This window comes from Triticum urartu, chromosome 5, assembly GCF_003073215.2.
Source record: "Triticum urartu cultivar G1812 chromosome 5, Tu2.1, whole genome shotgun sequence".
NCBI classification, from domain to species: Eukaryota; Viridiplantae; Streptophyta; class Magnoliopsida; order Poales; family Poaceae; genus Triticum; species Triticum urartu.
The window spans coordinates 606,081,673-606,100,403 of NC_053026.1; the positions used below are offsets into that span (position 1 = coordinate 606,081,673).

The 18,731-nt window shown below is 43.9% G+C and overlaps 1 protein-coding gene and 1 long non-coding RNA gene across 2 annotated transcripts; one reads left to right on the top strand and one right to left on the bottom strand.

Annotated features, from left to right (window-relative positions):
* Nucleotides 1-311: 311 nt before the first annotated feature.
* On the bottom strand, nucleotides 312-3,747 carry LOC125511155. The gene is made up of 5 exons (XR_007284918.1): nucleotides 3,280-3,747; nucleotides 2,797-3,184; nucleotides 2,088-2,194; nucleotides 1,203-1,405; nucleotides 312-640 (listed from the first exon to the last, which is right to left on the bottom strand). It is a non-coding gene; the product is annotated as an uncharacterized LOC125511155 (long non-coding RNA).
* An 8,133-nt stretch (nucleotides 3,748-11,880) lies between these two features.
* On the top strand, nucleotides 11,881-13,131 carry LOC125506266. The gene is made up of 3 exons (XM_048671118.1): nucleotides 11,881-12,140; nucleotides 12,242-12,595; nucleotides 12,705-13,131. Exons 1-3 carry the CDS (start codon nucleotides 11,979-11,981, stop codon nucleotides 12,771-12,773), a joined length of 585 nt encoding a protein of 194 aa, XP_048527075.1. The 5' UTR covers nucleotides 11,881-11,978; the 3' UTR covers nucleotides 12,774-13,131.
* Nucleotides 13,132-18,731: the final 5,600 nt, after the last annotated feature.

The following is an 18,731-nucleotide window of genomic DNA, read 5'->3' on the forward strand; positions in this document are numbered from 1 at the left end:
TACATACGCCGACACATTATCAGACAACATACACCCTACATGTGCCGACAGATAGCTTGTCCACATACACCTTACCTATGCCGACACTTTATTAGCCACAAACATCATATCTATGCCAACAAATAGTCTATCAACATACACCCTACCTACACTGGCAGATATTACCTTTGCCAACAGATGAATTGTTGGTAAAGTGATTTACAAGCTCTAAGCCTCTAAACAGATTCAGTTATTATCTATATATACAAGCTCTAAACAGATTCAATTACTATCCTCACATCCACAAGCAGGTTCAAGATGAACACACAATGTACAACAATGAAAATATGTTCACAAACATGCATATACATTATACACAAGTTGACAAACACATCAATCTTGACACATCATAGTTTTCACCATCTTAACAATCACCCAGAATACACGAGTCACAAAAAGTTGATCACTATTTGCTGGTATGAGAGACTTCAACTAAATGGTCCAGGACATAGAAGTTTGTATCCACATGCACAAAGTGCAAGCTCCGAAATACCCGAAGCACCAAATGGTCTAGAAGACACATCAGATCCATGATTACAAGTTGGTTGGTCCATAAACGCTGCAAAGTCATGACGTCCATGTGCACCAGGTGGCTAAGTGCCTGAAATATTTTCACAAAATTTTGTCAAGAAAATGAAATCAGGTCAAGTTGTTCAAAGCTCATATCTGGGTTAACACAGATTTGATCAATAAATCATCATGATATCATAGTTAACAATATAGTTTCTACAAAAGTTATAATTGGCTCACATGGTACTGTATAGAACTATGTTCCTGTGCTTGCAGTTTTATCAACAATGAAGGCATTAACCATCTGAAATAGAGATCCTACAAACTAGTAGCTTATTTTATAGCCTATTACGTAAGCATTCACTAAAGAGAGAAAGACAACCTCTTTCGCAACCTCTCTAGATTTTCATGATTAAGAGCTACTCCCTCCGTTCCAAAATAGATTTTCATGATTAAGAGCTACACAATTTTGAGTCATCTATTTTGGAACGGAGGGAGCACATAACCATGGATAAAAAAGGAAACCATGACACATATATACACAAGCAATTTAGTGTTAACACATAGGCCAACAACCCTGTAAAGTGACATTTTTAGAAACTGTTCTTATGCAATAGCATGTGAGCTAATTACTACTGAAACAAAAAATGTACCTAGTAGTTGAGGTATCCGGCCAGGTAGCCTTCCATTCACCACCAATTGCCCACTACAAGTCGTGGCCCTGGTTCCCAGTGAGGTGGCCTTTCCATCCACTATTTCACTTTCTGCTGCACGTGCGCAACCATGGTTCCCAGCGAGGTAGCCACCCATTCTCCGCCCATTGCCCATGCTGCATGCTGGTGGTCATTGTTCCAGGCTATTGTTGTCAAGAATAAATGAATTAGTAATTTGTTTCTCATCATGCATTATAATTATGACAACTGTATGTAACTACACTATTTGCATCTATTTTTTACTTTAATTATATGCAATTGTCATAGGCATATCAAGGTGGAACACTGAATTTAAGCATAAAAGTACAGGATTGAGCAATATATCTTGTGCAAGTTCAAATGTTCATGCTTAAATGTGCAATGTTCATAAGACGTAAATGACTGAGCAACTATGTTATGGAATCATAAAGCTTGCTCTTACATTGTACTAAACTGAACTAACTGAACCAAACAGGTAAAGCAAATGCTATACTTCAAACGTTGCTGAAATAATCTGGAAAATGGAACAATACAAGAATGGCCATGCATGAAGCACTTACATCTAGCATAATTAATATAGACTAGGCAAACGCGCGCTTTGTTGTGTCGTTTTTTCCCAGCTTCTTGATTATTTGTTTACAGACATGTAGTTTGTCCATATACGTCAAAAGACTGAATCGTTTAGTGAGACTATGACAGCATCATAGACTACTCATTTATGGTGTGTGACAACCTCAAGCAATTATAACAATATATAAAATGATATCCTATGTGCTCAATTAATCATCTGGTCATGATACACGAAAATTGATAACAAAAGCACACTAATAGAGAAAACTAAACCACCTGTGACTACAAAATTTTGCATGAATATGCGCGTGGAAGCAAAAGTGAGCAACTCATTTACACAAGACCAGTGCAGCAAAAGTTGCATTTACACAACTCCTTCACACCTGAAAATAAACAAGACAACGGTACTCAGGTGAACCAAAAAGAAAGAATTACAATTACCTAAGAGGTTAGATGGCATTAAGGTTGTTTTAAATGGATAAGCTAAAAATAATAGGATATGATCCTATCATGAAGCTAACAGATGCAGTAGCTCCAATGTGAGATAGACCCTTGGGAACAATAAGGCAATACCAAATATAACTGAAGAAGGAAAAGGTTCAAGCTAAAGTAGCAAGACCAAGAATTGTCTGGTAGCTTGACTACCAACGACTTCACTCGAAATGTGCTTTGGGTACACATACTGCCTAGCCTGAGTATTTCTTTTGTTTCCAGTTTTTCCTCCAAGGAGGCCTAAAAATGCATCCAGTGAAAAATGAGGCCTAACAATTCTAGTCAGGTCAGCCCACTATGAAACAAATATTGGCATCACCATCTCAAAATTAGAAATACACACACATGCATCCCAAAATATGTGCAAAGAGAACTACGCACATACCTAGCGAACAATAAACTTAATGAAAATAAATTGGCCCACAATATTCAGGTGATAGCTGCAGTACACGCAACAAATGCAATTAATAAAAGGCCATTTCGAGACACTTACACCATCTGGATGTATTTCATTGAGTCTGGTCATATTGCCCCTTTCCTTCCATCTTAGTTCTGCAGTTTCACCTAAGTACTGCCAAAAAATGTTATCAATGACAAAGTCTGGATCAGAGAAAAGTATAAGGGGAGTGATTAAAAGGAGGACATGGGGGTGGAGTATTTTTACACAAAACAAACTGCACAATCTGGCATCACAAGTAACATGACCGATATGAAACAATTAACTCCCTTAACATATATAGTCACTTGCTATTCACGTATATGGATTTCCTCAAACATATATTCACAACTAAACCATTGAATCTAGGAAAATATGTAGGAACAAAGAGCTCTTCCCCTTGGTGTTGGAACAATTTCATCAAGTGTATCAGGGACGGAGCAATCTGTGTAGAAAAACTGATCCTAGTTAGGGGAGGGGTGATTCCTGAATGAAAAATCAAGTACATAGAAGGAAATCTCAGGACGAGTCGATGCCTACCTCAGGGCATGACTGGCTTCGGGAGGGGTGCGGCACAGAAGATGCAGCCCCGACAGCAGCAGGTCCAGTAGAAGCAGATCTGGCAGCAGCGTGAGCTCGGATATGGAGTCTCGACAAAAGCAGGTGCGGCAGCTGCGGGAGCCCAGAGATGGAGCCCAGCAATAGCAGGGACGGGGATTGGCAAGGACGACGGCTGGATGTCAGGGGAGGGGAGAGGACGACGGTTGGATGTGGATCGCGAGGACGAATGCTCGATCTTGGGATGGAGCTCGAGGGGAGGGGGGGCGGAGTGCAAGGATGGGTGGATGTCGGGGTGGAGCTCGGCGGCGACGGAGTGCGAGCTCTGAGACGATGGCTTGACGACGGGGTGGAGCGCGAGGCCGGCGGCAGGACTGGGGATCGAGCACGAGGTCGGCAGCGGCGGCAGGCACGGGTTAGGGTTGTGGAGTTGGGGATATTTTGCACGGGGGTGGAGGATATTTTGCACGAACACCCCAAAATTTTCCCCTCGCGCCGAAAACACGCGCCAGAAGTTTTCAACCATCAGTCCATTGACATGTGTCCACCTACGCCGACACTTAGTCTATGTCCATACACCCTACATACGCTGACACATTTTAAGTCGCTAAGTACCTAGCTACACCGATAGAAAAACTATCAAGGTCCACACATATGCCGACACATAACATGATATTAAGCAATTGGTGACAGATATATTGATGTTTCAGGATTACTAACTCTTAGTGTGTCCATGGTGATGTACCTTTGCCAACACATAATCTGAAGACAAAACTTAAAAGCTATGGTGACAGTTATTTTGTGAAGATTACTGGACCTTTGCCAACAAAAATGTGTCACGTTAGCTCTACCGTGGTGTAGTGGCATGGGCTAGCAAACTTAGTAAATGGGATTACAGCTTTATCATATCTATAGAGAGAATTTACCTTTACTACCCGTGTCGGGTTATCAAGACCATGAGTTTCTTCAATAGGTAAAGGATTAAGATTATATGTTTCTTCAACAGGCGGTAAATGAAGACCATGTATTTCTTCAATAGGAGGTAAATTCTTAACATCTTCAACTTAAATACATTTTTCTTTCATAGATTTCTTTGCCTCTTGCATATCTTCAGGACTGAGAAATAGAATACCCCTCTTCTTCGGAGTTGGTTTAGGAATAGGCTCAGGAATTGGCTCCGGAGGTGTCCAATTATTTTCATTTGTCAACATATTATTCAATAAAATTTCAGCTTCATCCGGTGTTCTTTCCCTGAAAACAGAACCAACACAACTATCCAGGTAATCTCTGGAGGCATCGGTTAGTCCATTATAAAAGATATCAAGTATTTAATTTTTCTTAAGAGGATGATCAAGCAAAGCATTAAGTAATTGGAGAAGCCTCCCCCGAGCTTGTGGGAGACACTCTTCTTCAATTTGCACAAAACTATATATATATATCCCTTAAAGCAGCTTGTTTCTTATGAGTAGGGAAATATTTAGCAGAGAAGTAATAAATCATATCCTAGGGACTACGCACACAACCAGGATCAAGAGAATTAAACCATATCTTAGCATCACCCTTTAATGAGAACGGAAATAGTTTAAGGATATAAAAGTAGCGAGTTCTCTCATCTTTAGTGAACAGGGTGGCTATATCATTCAATTTAGTAAGATGTGCCACAACAGTTTCAGGTTCATAACCATGAAAAGGATCAGATTCAACCAAAGTAATTATATCAGGATCAACAGAGAATTCATAATCCTTATCAGTAACAAAGATAAGTGAAGTAGCAAAAGCAGGGTCAGGTTTCATTCTAGCATTTAGAGATTGCTTACTCCATTTAGCTAATAATATTTTGAGTTCATTTCTATTTTGGCAAACTAAAATAGCTAAAGAAGCTTCTTGATCAAACACATAACCCTTAGGAACAACAAGTGATTCTTCATCATCACTTTCATCAGTATCATCAGATTCAATATTTTCAATCTCTCTAGCCCTAGCAAGTTGTTCATCAAGAAAATCACTAAGTGGCATAGTAGTATCATGCATAGAGGTAGTTTCATTATAAGTATCATGCATAGCAGAAGTGGCATCATCAATAACATGTGACATATCAGAACGAATAGCAGAAGCAGGTGTAGGTATCGCAAACTTACTCATAACAGAAGGTGAATCAGGTGCAGAGCTACATGGCAGTTCCTTACCTCCCCTCGTAGTTGAGGGATAGATCTTGGTTTTTGGATGTCTCAAGTTCTTCATAATGATAAGCAGATATATATCCCAAGTGACTCAAAGAATAGAGCTATGCTCCCCGGCAACGGCGCCAGAAAATAGTCTTGATAACCCACAAGTATAGGGGATCGCAACAGTTTTCGAGGGTAGAGTATTCAACCCAAATTTATTGATTCGACACAAGGGGAGCCAAAGAATATTCTCAAGTATTAGCAGCTGAGTTGTCAATTGAACCACACCTGGAAACTTAATATCTGCAACAAAGTGTTTAGTAGCAAAGTAATATGATAGTAGTGATAACAGTAGCAAAAGGTAACAGTAGTAAAAGTAATGTTTTTGGTATTTTGTAGTGATGATAGCAATAGCAACGGGAAAGTAAATAAGCGAAGAACAATATATGGAAAGCTCGTAGGCAATGGATCAGTGATGGATAATTATGCCGGATGCGGTTCATCATGTAACATTCATAACCTAGGGTGACACAAAACTAGCTCCAGTTCATTGATATAATGTAGGCATGTATTCCGAATATAGTCATACGTGCTTATGGAAAAGAACTTGCATGACATCTTTTGTCCTACCCTCCCATGGCAGCGCGGTCCTTACGGAAACTAAGGGATATTAAGGCCTCCTTTTAATAGAGAACCGGAACAAAGCATTAACACATAGTGAATACATGAACTCCTCAAACTACGGTCATCACCGGTAAGTATCCCGAGTATTGTCACTTCGGGGTTAACGGATCATAACACATAATAGGTGACTATAGACTAGCAAGATAGGATCAAGAACACATATATTGATGAAAACATAATAGGTTCAGATCTGAAATCATGGCACTCGGGCCCTAGTGACAAGCATTAAGCATAGCAAAGTCATAGCAACATCAATCTCAGAACATAGTGGACACTAGGGATCAAATCCTAACAAAACTAACTCGATTACATGATAGATCCCATCCAACCCATCACCGTCCAGCAAGCCTACGATGGAATTACTCACGCACAGCGGTGAGCATCATGAAATTGGTGATGGAGGATGGTTGGTGATGACGATGGCGACGGATTCCCCTCTCCGGAGCCCTGAACGGACTCCAGATCAGCCCTCCCAAGAGGTTTTAGGGCTTGGTGGCGGCTCCGTATCATAAAACACGATGATTTCTTCTCTCTGATTTTTCTCTCCCTGAAACTCAATATATGGAGGTGGAGTTGGAGTCGGAGAGGCAATAGGGGGCCCACGAGGTAGGGGGGCGCGCCCTAGGGGGGCAGGCGCGCTCCCACCCTCGTGGAGAGACGGTGGGCCCCCTGGCCTTCATCTTTGGCAGGTATTTTTCTTATTTTCTAAAAAGTGGCTCCGTGAAGTTTCAGGTCATTCCGAGAACGTTTGCTCCTGCGCATAAATAACACCATGGTAATTCTACTGAAAACAGCGTCAGTCCGGGTTAGTTCCATTTAAATCATGCAAGTTAGAGTCCAAAACAAGGGCAAAAGTGTTTGGAAAAGTAGATACGAGGGAGACGTATCAGAGCCAAAAAATATTCTCAAGTATTAATAGTTGAGTTGTCAATTCAACCGCACCTGAAAGACTTAATATCTGCAACAAAGTATTTAGTAGCAAAGTAATATGGAAGTAACGGTAACGGTGGCAAAAGTAACAGTAATAGTTTTGTAGTGATTGTAACAGTGGCAACGGAAAAGTAACTAAGCAAAGATCAATATGTGAAAAGTTCGTAGGCATTGGATCAGTGATGGATAATTATGTCGGATGCGATTCCTCATGCAACAGTTATAACAAAGGGTGACACAGAACTAGCTCCAGTTCATCAACGTAATGTAGGCATGTATTCCGAATATAGTCATACATTCTTATGGAAAAGAACTTGCATGACATCTTTTGTCCTACCCTCCCATGGCAGCGGGGTCCTATTGGAAACTAAGGGATATTAAGGCCTCCTTTTAATAGATTACCGGAACAAATCATTAACACTTAGTGAATACATGAACTCCTCAAATATAGTCATCACCGGGAGTGGTCCCGATTATTGTCACTTCGGGGTTATCGGATCATAACACATAGTAGGTGACTATTGACTTGCAAAATAGGATCAAGAACTCACATATATTCATGGGAACATAATAGGTTTAGATCTGAAATCATAGAACTCGGGCCCTAGTGACAAGCATTAAGCATAGCAAAGTCATAGCAACATCAATCTTAGAACATAATGGATACTAGGGATCAAACCCTAACAAAACTAACTCGATTACATGATAAATCTCATCCAACCCATCACCGTCCAGCAAGCCTACGATGGAATTACTCTCACACGGCAATGAGCATCATGAAATTGGTGATGGAGGAAGGTTGATGATGACGATGGCGACAGATTCCCCTCTCCGGAGCCCCGAACGGACTCTAGATCAACCCTCCTGAGAGAGATTAGGGCTTGGCGGCAGCTCCGTATCATAAAACGCGATGAATCCTTCTCCTCTATTTTTTCTCCCCGAACGTGAATATATAGAGTTGGAGTTGAGGTCGGTGGAGCATCAGGGGGCCCATGAGGCAGGGGGCGCGCCCCCACCCTCATGGACAGGGTGTGGGCCCCCTGACGTAGATTCTTTCGCCAGTATTTTTTATATATTCCAAAAATATTCTCCGTGAAGTTTCAGGTCATTCCGAGAACTTTTATTTCTGCACAAAAATAACACCATGGCAGTTCTGCTGAAAACAACGTCAGTCCGGGTTAGTTCCATTCAAATCATGCAAGTTAGAGTCCAAAACAAGGTCAAAAATGTTTGGAAAAGTAGATACGATGGAGACATATCATTGAGCCCGACCAATAAAGTGTGCCAAATACATTGATGCGTCACCACACCCCCTTGATCTCCTTGTTGTGGCCACGAGGGGTGCCAGCCCTGCCGCAATGACCAACACAAGTCGCCGCCACCGTCACCGCCAAGTCCAGGTTGGTATGACATCATGTTCAACACACGTTTATGAATTAACAAAACTATTTGGTTGGTATATGTATTTATATTTGGGTTAGCTAATTCTCAACTAGATGAGAATTAACAAAGTCTCATCTAACTTCTACTCCCTCTGTAAAGAAATATATGAGCATTTGTGTTTGATCACTACTTTTCTTACATGCACAGATTTATGCATGTTTTTATTTAATTAATCAAAGTATTGGCATGCCTGGAGAGAGTTTTTTTTTGTTTTAAAGTGAGGATGTATCCCTGGCCTCTGCATCTGGGCGATGCATACATCCATTTTATTAATTATTCACAAAGCCCTTACAAGGTAATACACCAGTAAACCTGAAGCCACCATGTTGGCAACACTGTTGCTACTCATATCCCCGTGATGAAGGGGTGCCGGATGTCCGAGCCTAATACCAAACAGACATCGCACCAACACCTAACATGTAATGCCGGATGCCCCATTCAAGCCACAATACTTGGACTAGGTTACTGATGTCTACTACACAACCTTCTTCTTGTAGACGTTGTTGGGCCTCCAAGTGCAGAGGTTTGTAGGACATTAGCAAATTTCCGTCAAGTGGGTGACCTAAGGTTTATCAATCCGTGGGAGGCGTAGGATGAAGATGGTCTTTCTCAAACAACCCTGCAACCAAATAACAAAGAGTCTCTTGTGTCCCCAACACACCCAATACAATGGTAAATTGTATAGGTGCACTAGTTCGGTGAAGAGATGGTGATACAAGTACAATATGGATGGTAGATATAGGTTTTTGTAATATGAAAATATAAAAATAGCAAGGTAACTAATGATAAAAGTGAGCACAAATGGTATTGCAATGCGTTGAAACAAGGCCTAGAGTTCATACTTTCACTAGTGCAAGTTATCTCAACAATAATAACATAATTGGATCATATAACAATCCCTCAACATGCAACAAAGAGTCACTCCAAAGTCACTAATAGCGGAGAACAAACGAAGAGATTATTGTAGGGTACGAAACCACCTCAAAGTTATTCTTTCTGATCGATCTATTCAAGAGTCCGTAGTAAAATAACACGAAGCTATTCTTTCCATTCAATCTATCCTAGAGTTCGTACTAGAATAACACCTTAAGACACAAATCAACCAAAACCCTAATGTCACCTAGATACTCCAATGTCACGTCAAGTATTCGTGGGTTTTATTATACGATATGCATCACACAATCTCAAATTCATCTATTCAACCAACACAAAGAACTTCAAAGAGTGACCCAAAGTTTATACCAGAGAGTCAAGACGAAAACGTGTGCCAACCCCTATGCATAAGTTCATGAGGTCACGGAACCCGCAAGTTGATCACCAAAACATACATCAAGTAGATCACGTAAATATCTCATTGTCACCACAGATAAGCACATGCAAGACATACATCAAGTGTTCTCAAATCCTTAAAGACTCAATCCGATAAGATAACTTCAAAGGGAAAACTCAATCCATTGCAAGAGAGTAGAGGGGGAGAAACATCATAAGATCCAACTATAATAGCAAAGCTCGCGATACATCAAGATCGTGCCAAATCAAGAACACAAGAGAGAGAGAGATTAGACACATAGCTACTGGTACATACCCTTAGCCCCAAGGGTAAACTACTCCCTCCTCGTCATGGAGAGCGCCGGGATGATAAAGATGGCCACCGGAGAGGGATTCCCCCCTCCGACAGGGTGCCGGAACGGGTCTAGATTGGTTTTCGGTGGCTATGGAGGCTTGCGGCAGCGGAACTCCCGATTTAGGTTATGTTCTGGAAGTTTGGGTATATATAAGAGGTGTTGGCGTCGGGAACAAGTCAGGGGGGGTCCCCGAGGCGGCCACGAGGTAGGGGGGCGCGCCCAGGGGGGTAGGGCGCCCCCCAAACTCGTGGGTGCCTCGGGACTCTTCTGGCCCATCTCCGATACTCCGTGGGCTTCTTCTGGTCTAAAAATAATCTCCGTGAATTTTCAGGTCAATTGGACTCCGTTTGGTTTTCCTTTTCTGCGATACTCAAAACAAGGAAAAAACAGAAACTGGCACTGGGCTCTAGGTTAATAGGTTAGTCCCAAAAATCATATAAAATAGCATATAAATGCATATAAAACATCCAAGATGGATAATATAATAGCATGGAATAATAAAAAAATTATAGATATGTTGGAGACGTATCAGTTACACACCGGTTCGGCCACTTTCAGTGGGCACCACATGTGCATGCTGCATGGGCCGTTACCTCCTTCATCCATCGATCCATCCTCAGATCAGATACTGACGCATCGGCCTTGCCAGGCCTCTCTGCCATCGACGCCACCACGATGCCAGACAACGTCGTCCTCCCGCACGAGTCCATCGCCACCCATCGGACACCGAGTCTCCACTGTGCCATGCCGCCGAGATCCGCCGCCATCGATGTGTAGGATGAAGCGCCGCTCCACCACCTACCGATGCCCAACCAACAAGCCGTCCACATATTTGTCCAGCCGATGAATGTATCCAAAGATGATGGCCCCACGGGGGTGACGTCGAATACGTCGCCATCATCTGATCCGGGAGGCCCCTCAACGCCTCCAACGAGGGCTACGACGCCCACGGGCGCCACCGTCAATGGTAGCCTCCTCCATATCTGAGGTTTCCCCGGGAAACAGTGGAGTGAGGGACGCCCCACCATCACCTCCAACGAGGAAAACGACACCCATGGGCTCTGCCGATGATGGTGGCATCCACACCCACTTCAGCAGTTAGGCCACCATCTCCTCCAGTTGATCCGCCGCCGGGAAGCCACCGCGAGGCAACACCCACCGACTAGATCCCTTTGGACCGACGATGAAGATAGCCCAAGGTAGAGGAGATCACATCGCTGCGTGGCCGGCGCCATGGCCACACACACGTCGTCCCGAGGCGCCCGCTCAAGATCCACCATCACAGCCACAACTTCATATCGCCACGAAGGGACGCCCGGCCGCCATCATCCCCCTGCATGGGCTTTGCCCAGCCGGGATCCGGCGGCGGCGGGAGGGGAGGGGAGGCGGATGAGAGAGTTATGCACTAGAGAGAGTTATGCGCTAGAGAGAGTGCATAACCCATCCATATTTTTTTTTTCATCCGGCGGCAACGCATTCCACTCAACTAGAGCATTTACCTCAATTAATTAATTATTATATTCTTAAATGGACGGTGCTGAAACTATGCTTGGCGGTGGCAGAGCAACTGAGGTCATGGTCCTTGGTCTAAAAGCTAAAGAAATGCTTAACTTCTCCTGGGTGCATTCCACATCAAACGACTCCGGCGGATATTGACTAGAACAGTAGATGAACCCACCCGTTCGCAAGCCCTATATATAGCTTGCACGGCCGAAGCCGAACGAGTATCACACCGGGCAACTAATCGCGCCTACGAGCCACGGTGCGAACGTAAGTATACGTACATACACGCTGACCACGACCACGACCGACCGCCAGCACACCGTTGGTCATCATGGCGATGCCGCCTCCTCCTCCGCCTCCACTTTATCCTGCGACGGCCGGCGGCAAGCCTGAACGGAAGACGGTGGAGCGCAACCGCCGCAACCAGATGAACGCGTTGTACTACCGCCTGGACACGCTCGTCCGCGCCGGCGGCGCCACCTCTTCTCCCGCAGTTCGTGCACACAATTTATATCAATTGACGTCATATGTATATGTTTTTATATATACGCGCCACACGCATCCATGCACTCAGTAATGATTTTGTATGTACAGCCGGCGGCGGCGACGAGGCCCGACAGGCTCGGGGAGGCGGCGACGTACATAAGCCAGACGGCGGAGCGGGTGGAGAGGCTCAAAGATAGGAAGCGCGAGCTGACCGCGGCCAGGGTGTCATCGACGACCGAGCTGGGCTCCGGCTCTGGTTCCTCGTCGGGGGCGGCGGCCGTCGTGGTGGAGGTCCATCATCTTGGCTCGGGTCTGCACGGCATCCTCGTCACCGGTGCCCCTCCCAGCGACGGCTCGATGTTCCACCGTGCCGTTCGCGCGGTGGAGGAGGCCGGCGGCGAGGTGCAGAACGCGCACTTCTCCGTGGTCGGCGCTAGGGCCGTGTACACCATCCACACGCTGGTGAGCTCGCACCGTCAACCATTAGACATTTTGGATTACAATATGTCCTTCAAATGAATACAATCTAGCGTGATGATATCTTTAACGAGGAGCGATATCGATCTTGTAGGTTGGAGAGCAGCAGGGCAGCATCGAGAGGGTGGTGCAAAGGCTCAAGGAAACAGTACGTGGACGCTAAGATCCCGCCGTGAACGAGAAAATTCTCCTTGATCCCATACAGAAACTAAATTATTTCATTTGAAACTGATTACAAATTTGTGTGTTGCATCGTAACGCTACTACAGTAGTAAGGCTAGTCGATCGGCCAGCATGCATGCATGCACACATAGCGCGTGCAATTCTACTTGAGCAATTAGCGTGTTGGCTATCAGTCAACGCGCATGCAATGGTATACATAGCTCAAAATGTGTTACAAAACCAGTAGCCCTATGCAGATTGCAGATGATCTACGAATATATGTGTGGTTTCTTATTGTTCATGCTATTGAAAACTTTGTACTCTTACATCGAGTCTAATAAAAAAAGATATATGTATGTATGCTCTATCTCATGTCTTACTTTTGGTGACTATTTTGATCTAGGACGTGTTGTAGGCGTTCACAGGGCCGTCTCCATTAATTTGGAGCCCTAAGACGAAATATAAATTGGGGCCCTAAAATTTGACGAGTCGACTAAAATTCATGTGCCTGCTTGACATAGATGGATGTGTTGTTCTGTCCTTGAGTAGTCAAGTAAATGAAGTGCCGAGCGGCATGCTCTACAGTTCTCCAAACTTACTCCCTCCGTTTCGAATTACTTGTCGCGGGTATGGATGTATCTAGATGTATTTTAGTTTTAAATACATCCATTTCTGCGACGAGTAATTTGGAACAGAGGGAGTAGAGAAGTAGAGGTGCAGAATTTTGTACTTCAGCGGGCTAGGGTTAGACTGTGGAGACTGTGGTGGTGGCCAGACCGGGATGGGGTTAGGGGAATTGGTGGAAGCACGAGTGAGTTGGACTGGGTGGCTCCGAGTGGTTTTGAGGTTTTTAAGGGGAAAACCAACATGGGGTGGAGGTGGGTGAGGCAGAAGAAGCAGTCATGGAAAGGGCTCGAGTGAAATGCTTAAGAGCGAGATAATTTTTTACTCCGAATGTTCTACGGTATAATTTTTGTTAAAAATATAAAGTTATGTGCATATTTACAAGCAGAGTACATCTGCAGCTAACCAACTCCTGTTTTCTTTGACATGAGAAACATCAAATAGAAACAGAATCAAATCAATTCAGGGATGCAATCCACTCACTGAGATAGTCAACATTCTTTGCCTTTGTCCTATGCTTGACCAGTAGAAGATCCTGTTTGAGTCTATGCTTCTAAGACATAATTCCTGACACTTCATTTTTAAGAATCTTTCCATTCCATAGCATCCAAATATTCCAGCAACCCGTGATGATAATATCTAAAGCAATCTACTTGGGAAAAGTCTGATGCAGTAACACAACTTCATCAAAGAATAAGATTCCCCTGTGTCTATTTGGAGAGATTGAATGCGAACAAGATTAAGCAAAGGTACAGTCCCAAAGAAGATGACGAATGTTATCCTCTATGTTTCATTGCAAAACACACATTCAAAAGAATCCATGTGAAAGGATTTCCTATTAAGTAGACACTTGGTGTTGACTCTTATCATACAATTACAACCAGAAAAAAAATGTGTCCGATCCTGCTTGCACACTTCTAGAGCCAATTTAAGAGAAAGCAAACACTAGATTGACACATGATGTGCCTGTACATTTTCCTAGAGGAGTATACATTTGTTTTCCAGGTGTATGACCAAGTATCAGCGGCTGTAAAGAAATTGGTCTGAATGAGTGTCTGCTCAGGTTATTAAACTGTAGAAAAAGCTTGATTTGAAAGTGCCACCCCGACACTTCTCAGTGAAATTCTGATCAACTAGCATTGTTGCCAAAGAGACTTTTTTTTATGAATGGCAAAAGAGTGAAGCTCTGGGAATTGTTGAGCCAAGGGAGGACCATTGCAACTATCTTCCCAAACTAATACTAATTGTCCAGTGCCAACAATGCAATGTGCCACTTCCTTGTATAGTGGAATGAGCTTTTAAGTGTGATTGCCACTAAAATGAACCCTCCAGTTTCCCATGAGGAGGGGTTAATGGATGATATGATTCCCAAATTAGACTAACCCAAGGAAGATTCTCTTTGTTGTAAAATTTGTGCTGATTTTTAAGAAACAAAGCTCTATTTTGTTCGGCAATGTACAAAACTCCTAAGCCCCCATGGCTTTTAGGTTTGCGAAAAATCTCCTAGGCAATCAGAGTTGGTCTTCAAATCCAAGTTTACTCCACAAACAATGCCTGAAATACTTGTTGATCTGGTCCAATACTCCCGAAAGGTGTGGCAAAACAACACATGAAATATGTAGGCAAAGAAGGGAAGGTGAGTCGTAATCTGCAATCATATGAGATTAGATTTGAGCATCCTGAAACTGTTCTCTCAATTCTCTGCATCATAGCATTCAAGTCCTCAGTTTTGTACTTGCTTGTGTCGGGAGGCAGTCCAAAGTAGGTAAAAGGGAAGGATCCCAATTGACAACCAATAGTGGTTATAATGGATTCCATCTTTCCAGGAGCAACATTAATGGGAATTATCATAGATTTGTTATAATTGGCCTTATAAGTCCACTTTGAGCAGCGTGCACTAGGAGGTATTTGACTTGGAGTAGTTGCATATCTTCAGCAGGCAAGACTAATATTGTATCATGTACATATTGGATGACAGGTAAATCAAAGTATGAATTAACTTGGAGTGAAGCACATGATGTTGTTTCTCATGGCTTCATTAATAATTGATTGTAGAAAATGGGCAAACAAGACAAAGAGTAAAGGAGAGAGGATATCCCTACCTCGGTCCCCTTTTATTGGAATTCCTGAAATTCCATTTAGCAGAACAACATAAGTATCGGGCTCAAATATCATTTTAATCCAATTAATCCATCTTTGTCCAAATCCTCTGGCCTCCAAAATGTTTAAGATGTGGTTATGCTCAATGAGATCAAATGTTTTCACAAAATCCAATTAAGAATGATAGTCTCCTTCTTGGACTGATAGCATTGGTGAAGGTATTCAAAACCCAAGTTAAGCAATCTTGAACAGATTTGGACTTTAAAAAACCATATCGATTGATATGAACCAAACTGTGAATGATTTTTTGGAGCCTATTTGCCAAAAGCTTGGTTATAATCTTAATAGTGTAGTTTAGCAGGGAGATGGGCCTGAAATCACTTGGAAGCATTGGGTTATCCTTCATTGGGATCAAGGTGATGAAGGAGGTCTTGATACTTCGAAGAATAATATTACCCTAGAAGAAATCCTGAACTAGATTATAAAAATCTTCAGAAATGATATTCCAGCAAGACTTGATGAAGGCTCCATCGAAACCATCAGGGCCTGGTGTTTTGTATGAAGGAAGTTGGTCCACCACAACATCAATCTCTTCTTTAGAAAAATGAACTTCCAAATCTTGAAATCCATCACAACTCTCAAGCAAAGTGCTAAGATCAAAAGCTTCATAAATCTAAGTTGTATTACTTAGTCTTTGCTTGAATTCCCTCCAAAGAGCAGCAACCTTTGCATGATGATCAGTAATTTCTTGTCCTAGTTCGTCTAGTAGGGTGGAAATATGATTTGCTCTGTATTTCATGATTGCTTTGGCTTGGGAAAACTTGGTATTTTCATCCCCAAATTTCTCTCATCTAATAGTAGCTCTCTGTTTTCAACAAGTTCTTTGATAAGATAGTAACTTGGGATAGTGCTCCCTAATAATGTTTCAGCTATTCCATTCCTCATTTGTCAGTACTCTGAATTCCTCAATTAGATCAAGCATAAAGATAACTTCATTGCAAGCCCTAATAGTAGAAGCAAGATTTAAAAAATGGACCAAATCTTGAGACCTTTCCTAAGCCTCTAGAATTTTGTAGTAATTCTTTCAACACTATCTTGCTCATTTACATTTTGATTCCAAATTCTTTGAACTACATCTTTGAAATCATTGTGCTCCAACCAGAAATTCTCAAATCTAAAAAGCATGGATCAAGAGTGAAACATAGGGAATCTCATTCATTTTTTAAGATCAAGATAATCAAGCTCATTCCCGGCCAAGGAGTGGAGACCTTGGAAATCGTCGCATGCATGTAACAATGTGTGAGCAAAACTATAAAAAAAGAAGACAATGCGTGAGAGAAAGGGGTGTTGTTAGAAGAAAATTCATGGCACCTGTGTCTCTGAAACGGAGAGATCGCAAGGCCTATCTCGTGTCTCTAAACATACTAAGCTCTCTAAAATATGAGCTTGATTGGGGCTATAGGGAGCGCTAGGGCCACATTGTCAGCCAATGAGGTGGCTTGTTCGCCGCTGAGTCCACCTTCCATTGAGTATTTAACAAAAAAAACTAGCACAATTCGTGGAACCGTGCTTATAAATTATCACTTTACAAATTTATGCGAAAAACTACCATTTTCTCATTAATTCTTGACTAAAAACTACCATATCTGGAAAGTGTTCGATTTGGCTCTTTTAAACGCGTTTCTAATTAGTTGGACCCACATATAAGCGGGCTAAAAATGCAATCAGGTCCCTAGTTTTTTTTCAAAAAAGCAAAACAGTCCGCCGCCCCCGCCGTACATCTCCCTCGTCACCTCCAGCAGCGAGTCCCTCACCCTGTCCGCCGGCATCGCCGCCTCGTTCTCCTTCATCTGCAAACCACACGTGAATCCCTGTCAGCACGATGCAACAATGGCGATCGGCCGGCGGGGAGGGATCCCCGGCAAGAGCGACACGTACGACGGCGCGGAAGACATTGAGGACGAGCCGAGGAGGCACTACTAGGAAAAATCTTATAGGCAGATGTTTACTAGTAGCGAGGGTTTATACCCCTCGCTATTGCTACTTACTAGTAGCGCGGGTTTTTACCCCTTGCTACTACTAAGTGGATAGTAGTAGCGCGGGTTTCTAACCCTCGCTACTACTAAGCGGTCTCTACCGTGCCTTCCGAGACATGTCATAGTAGTAGCGAGGGGTATAAACCCGCACTACTACTAAGTTGATAGTAGTAGCATGGTTTTATACCCCTCTCTACTACTAAGTACGAGGTAGGTGAAGTCGCCATATCCTCGGCCGAATCCCCATCTCCTCCCTCAAATCCCTCCTCTCTTCCGCCACTTTCTTCTCTCACTTTCCATACGCTCTCACATGGACCTCTTGCCCATGCGTCCATCCTCCTCCGTGGCGCCGAAAGCGGCCGCCGCCTCGCTCCACCGGCGTCTAGGAGCTCGCCGGTCTTCCACCAACGTCTAGGAGACCGCCGCCCCGTGCCACCACACCGGAGCACCTCACCACCGGTGACTAGCTCTGCTGCTTCCTCCGTCACCTTCCTCTCTCCCTTGGTTTTCCTTTTCTCTCTCTCCCTCAGGTTTGACTCACCCTCCCATGTCCATGCCCGTGCAGGTCGTCGCCATGGACGACCCGGAGCTATCTGGCATGGTCGGGAAGAGGAGCCCCACGCCGCGGCCTGGCTCTGCCATAGAAACGGGCCCTCTCCAACAGCCACCACCGGATCTGGTCTTCCGCTGTCCATTCATGCCTCCGGCGACGCCAATCGTCACTAGATCGAACCACTGCTCCCATTGACAACACGCACGGGATCAAATTTTTTTGTTTTTGAAAGTAATAGCAGTAGCGCGGGGTATAAGACCCGCTACAGATAATTAGCAGTAGCGTTGTCTGCAACGCACGCTACAGCTAACCATGTATAGCAGTAGTGTGTGTCAACACGCGCTATTACTACAAGTTAGCTGTGGCGTCGTATCAGTAGCGCGGGCACCCGCGCTACTGATACACCCAAAACCCGCGCTGCTGCTAGGCTTTTCCCTAGTAGTAAGGGGGCCTCCGCCTGCCGGACCTCCACCTGCGGCTCCATGTCCTGGTCCTCCGCCTCCTTCTCCTCCTTCCGCGACCGCTTTCTGCTGCTGTGGCGAGTCCTCATCGTTGTCGAGGCCCGGCGGCTGGTGGTCGTCGAGGAGCCATGGCGGAGGGGGCCGCGGGCGCGGCGGTGGGTGGATGCCGGCGGCGCGGGTGGAGG

Coding starts and splice junctions, on each gene's coding strand:
- LOC125506266 (XM_048671118.1), top strand. CDS start 11,979: ATGGCGATGCCGCCTCCTCCTCCGCCTCCACTTTATCCTGCGACGGCC. Junction 12,141..12,241: donor GCGCCACCTCTTCTCCCGCA/GTTCGTGCACAC, acceptor TTGTATGTACAG/CCGGCGGCGGCGACGAGGCC. Junction 12,596..12,704: donor TGTACACCATCCACACGCTG/GTGAGCTCGCAC, acceptor TCGATCTTGTAG/GTTGGAGAGCAGCAGGGCAG.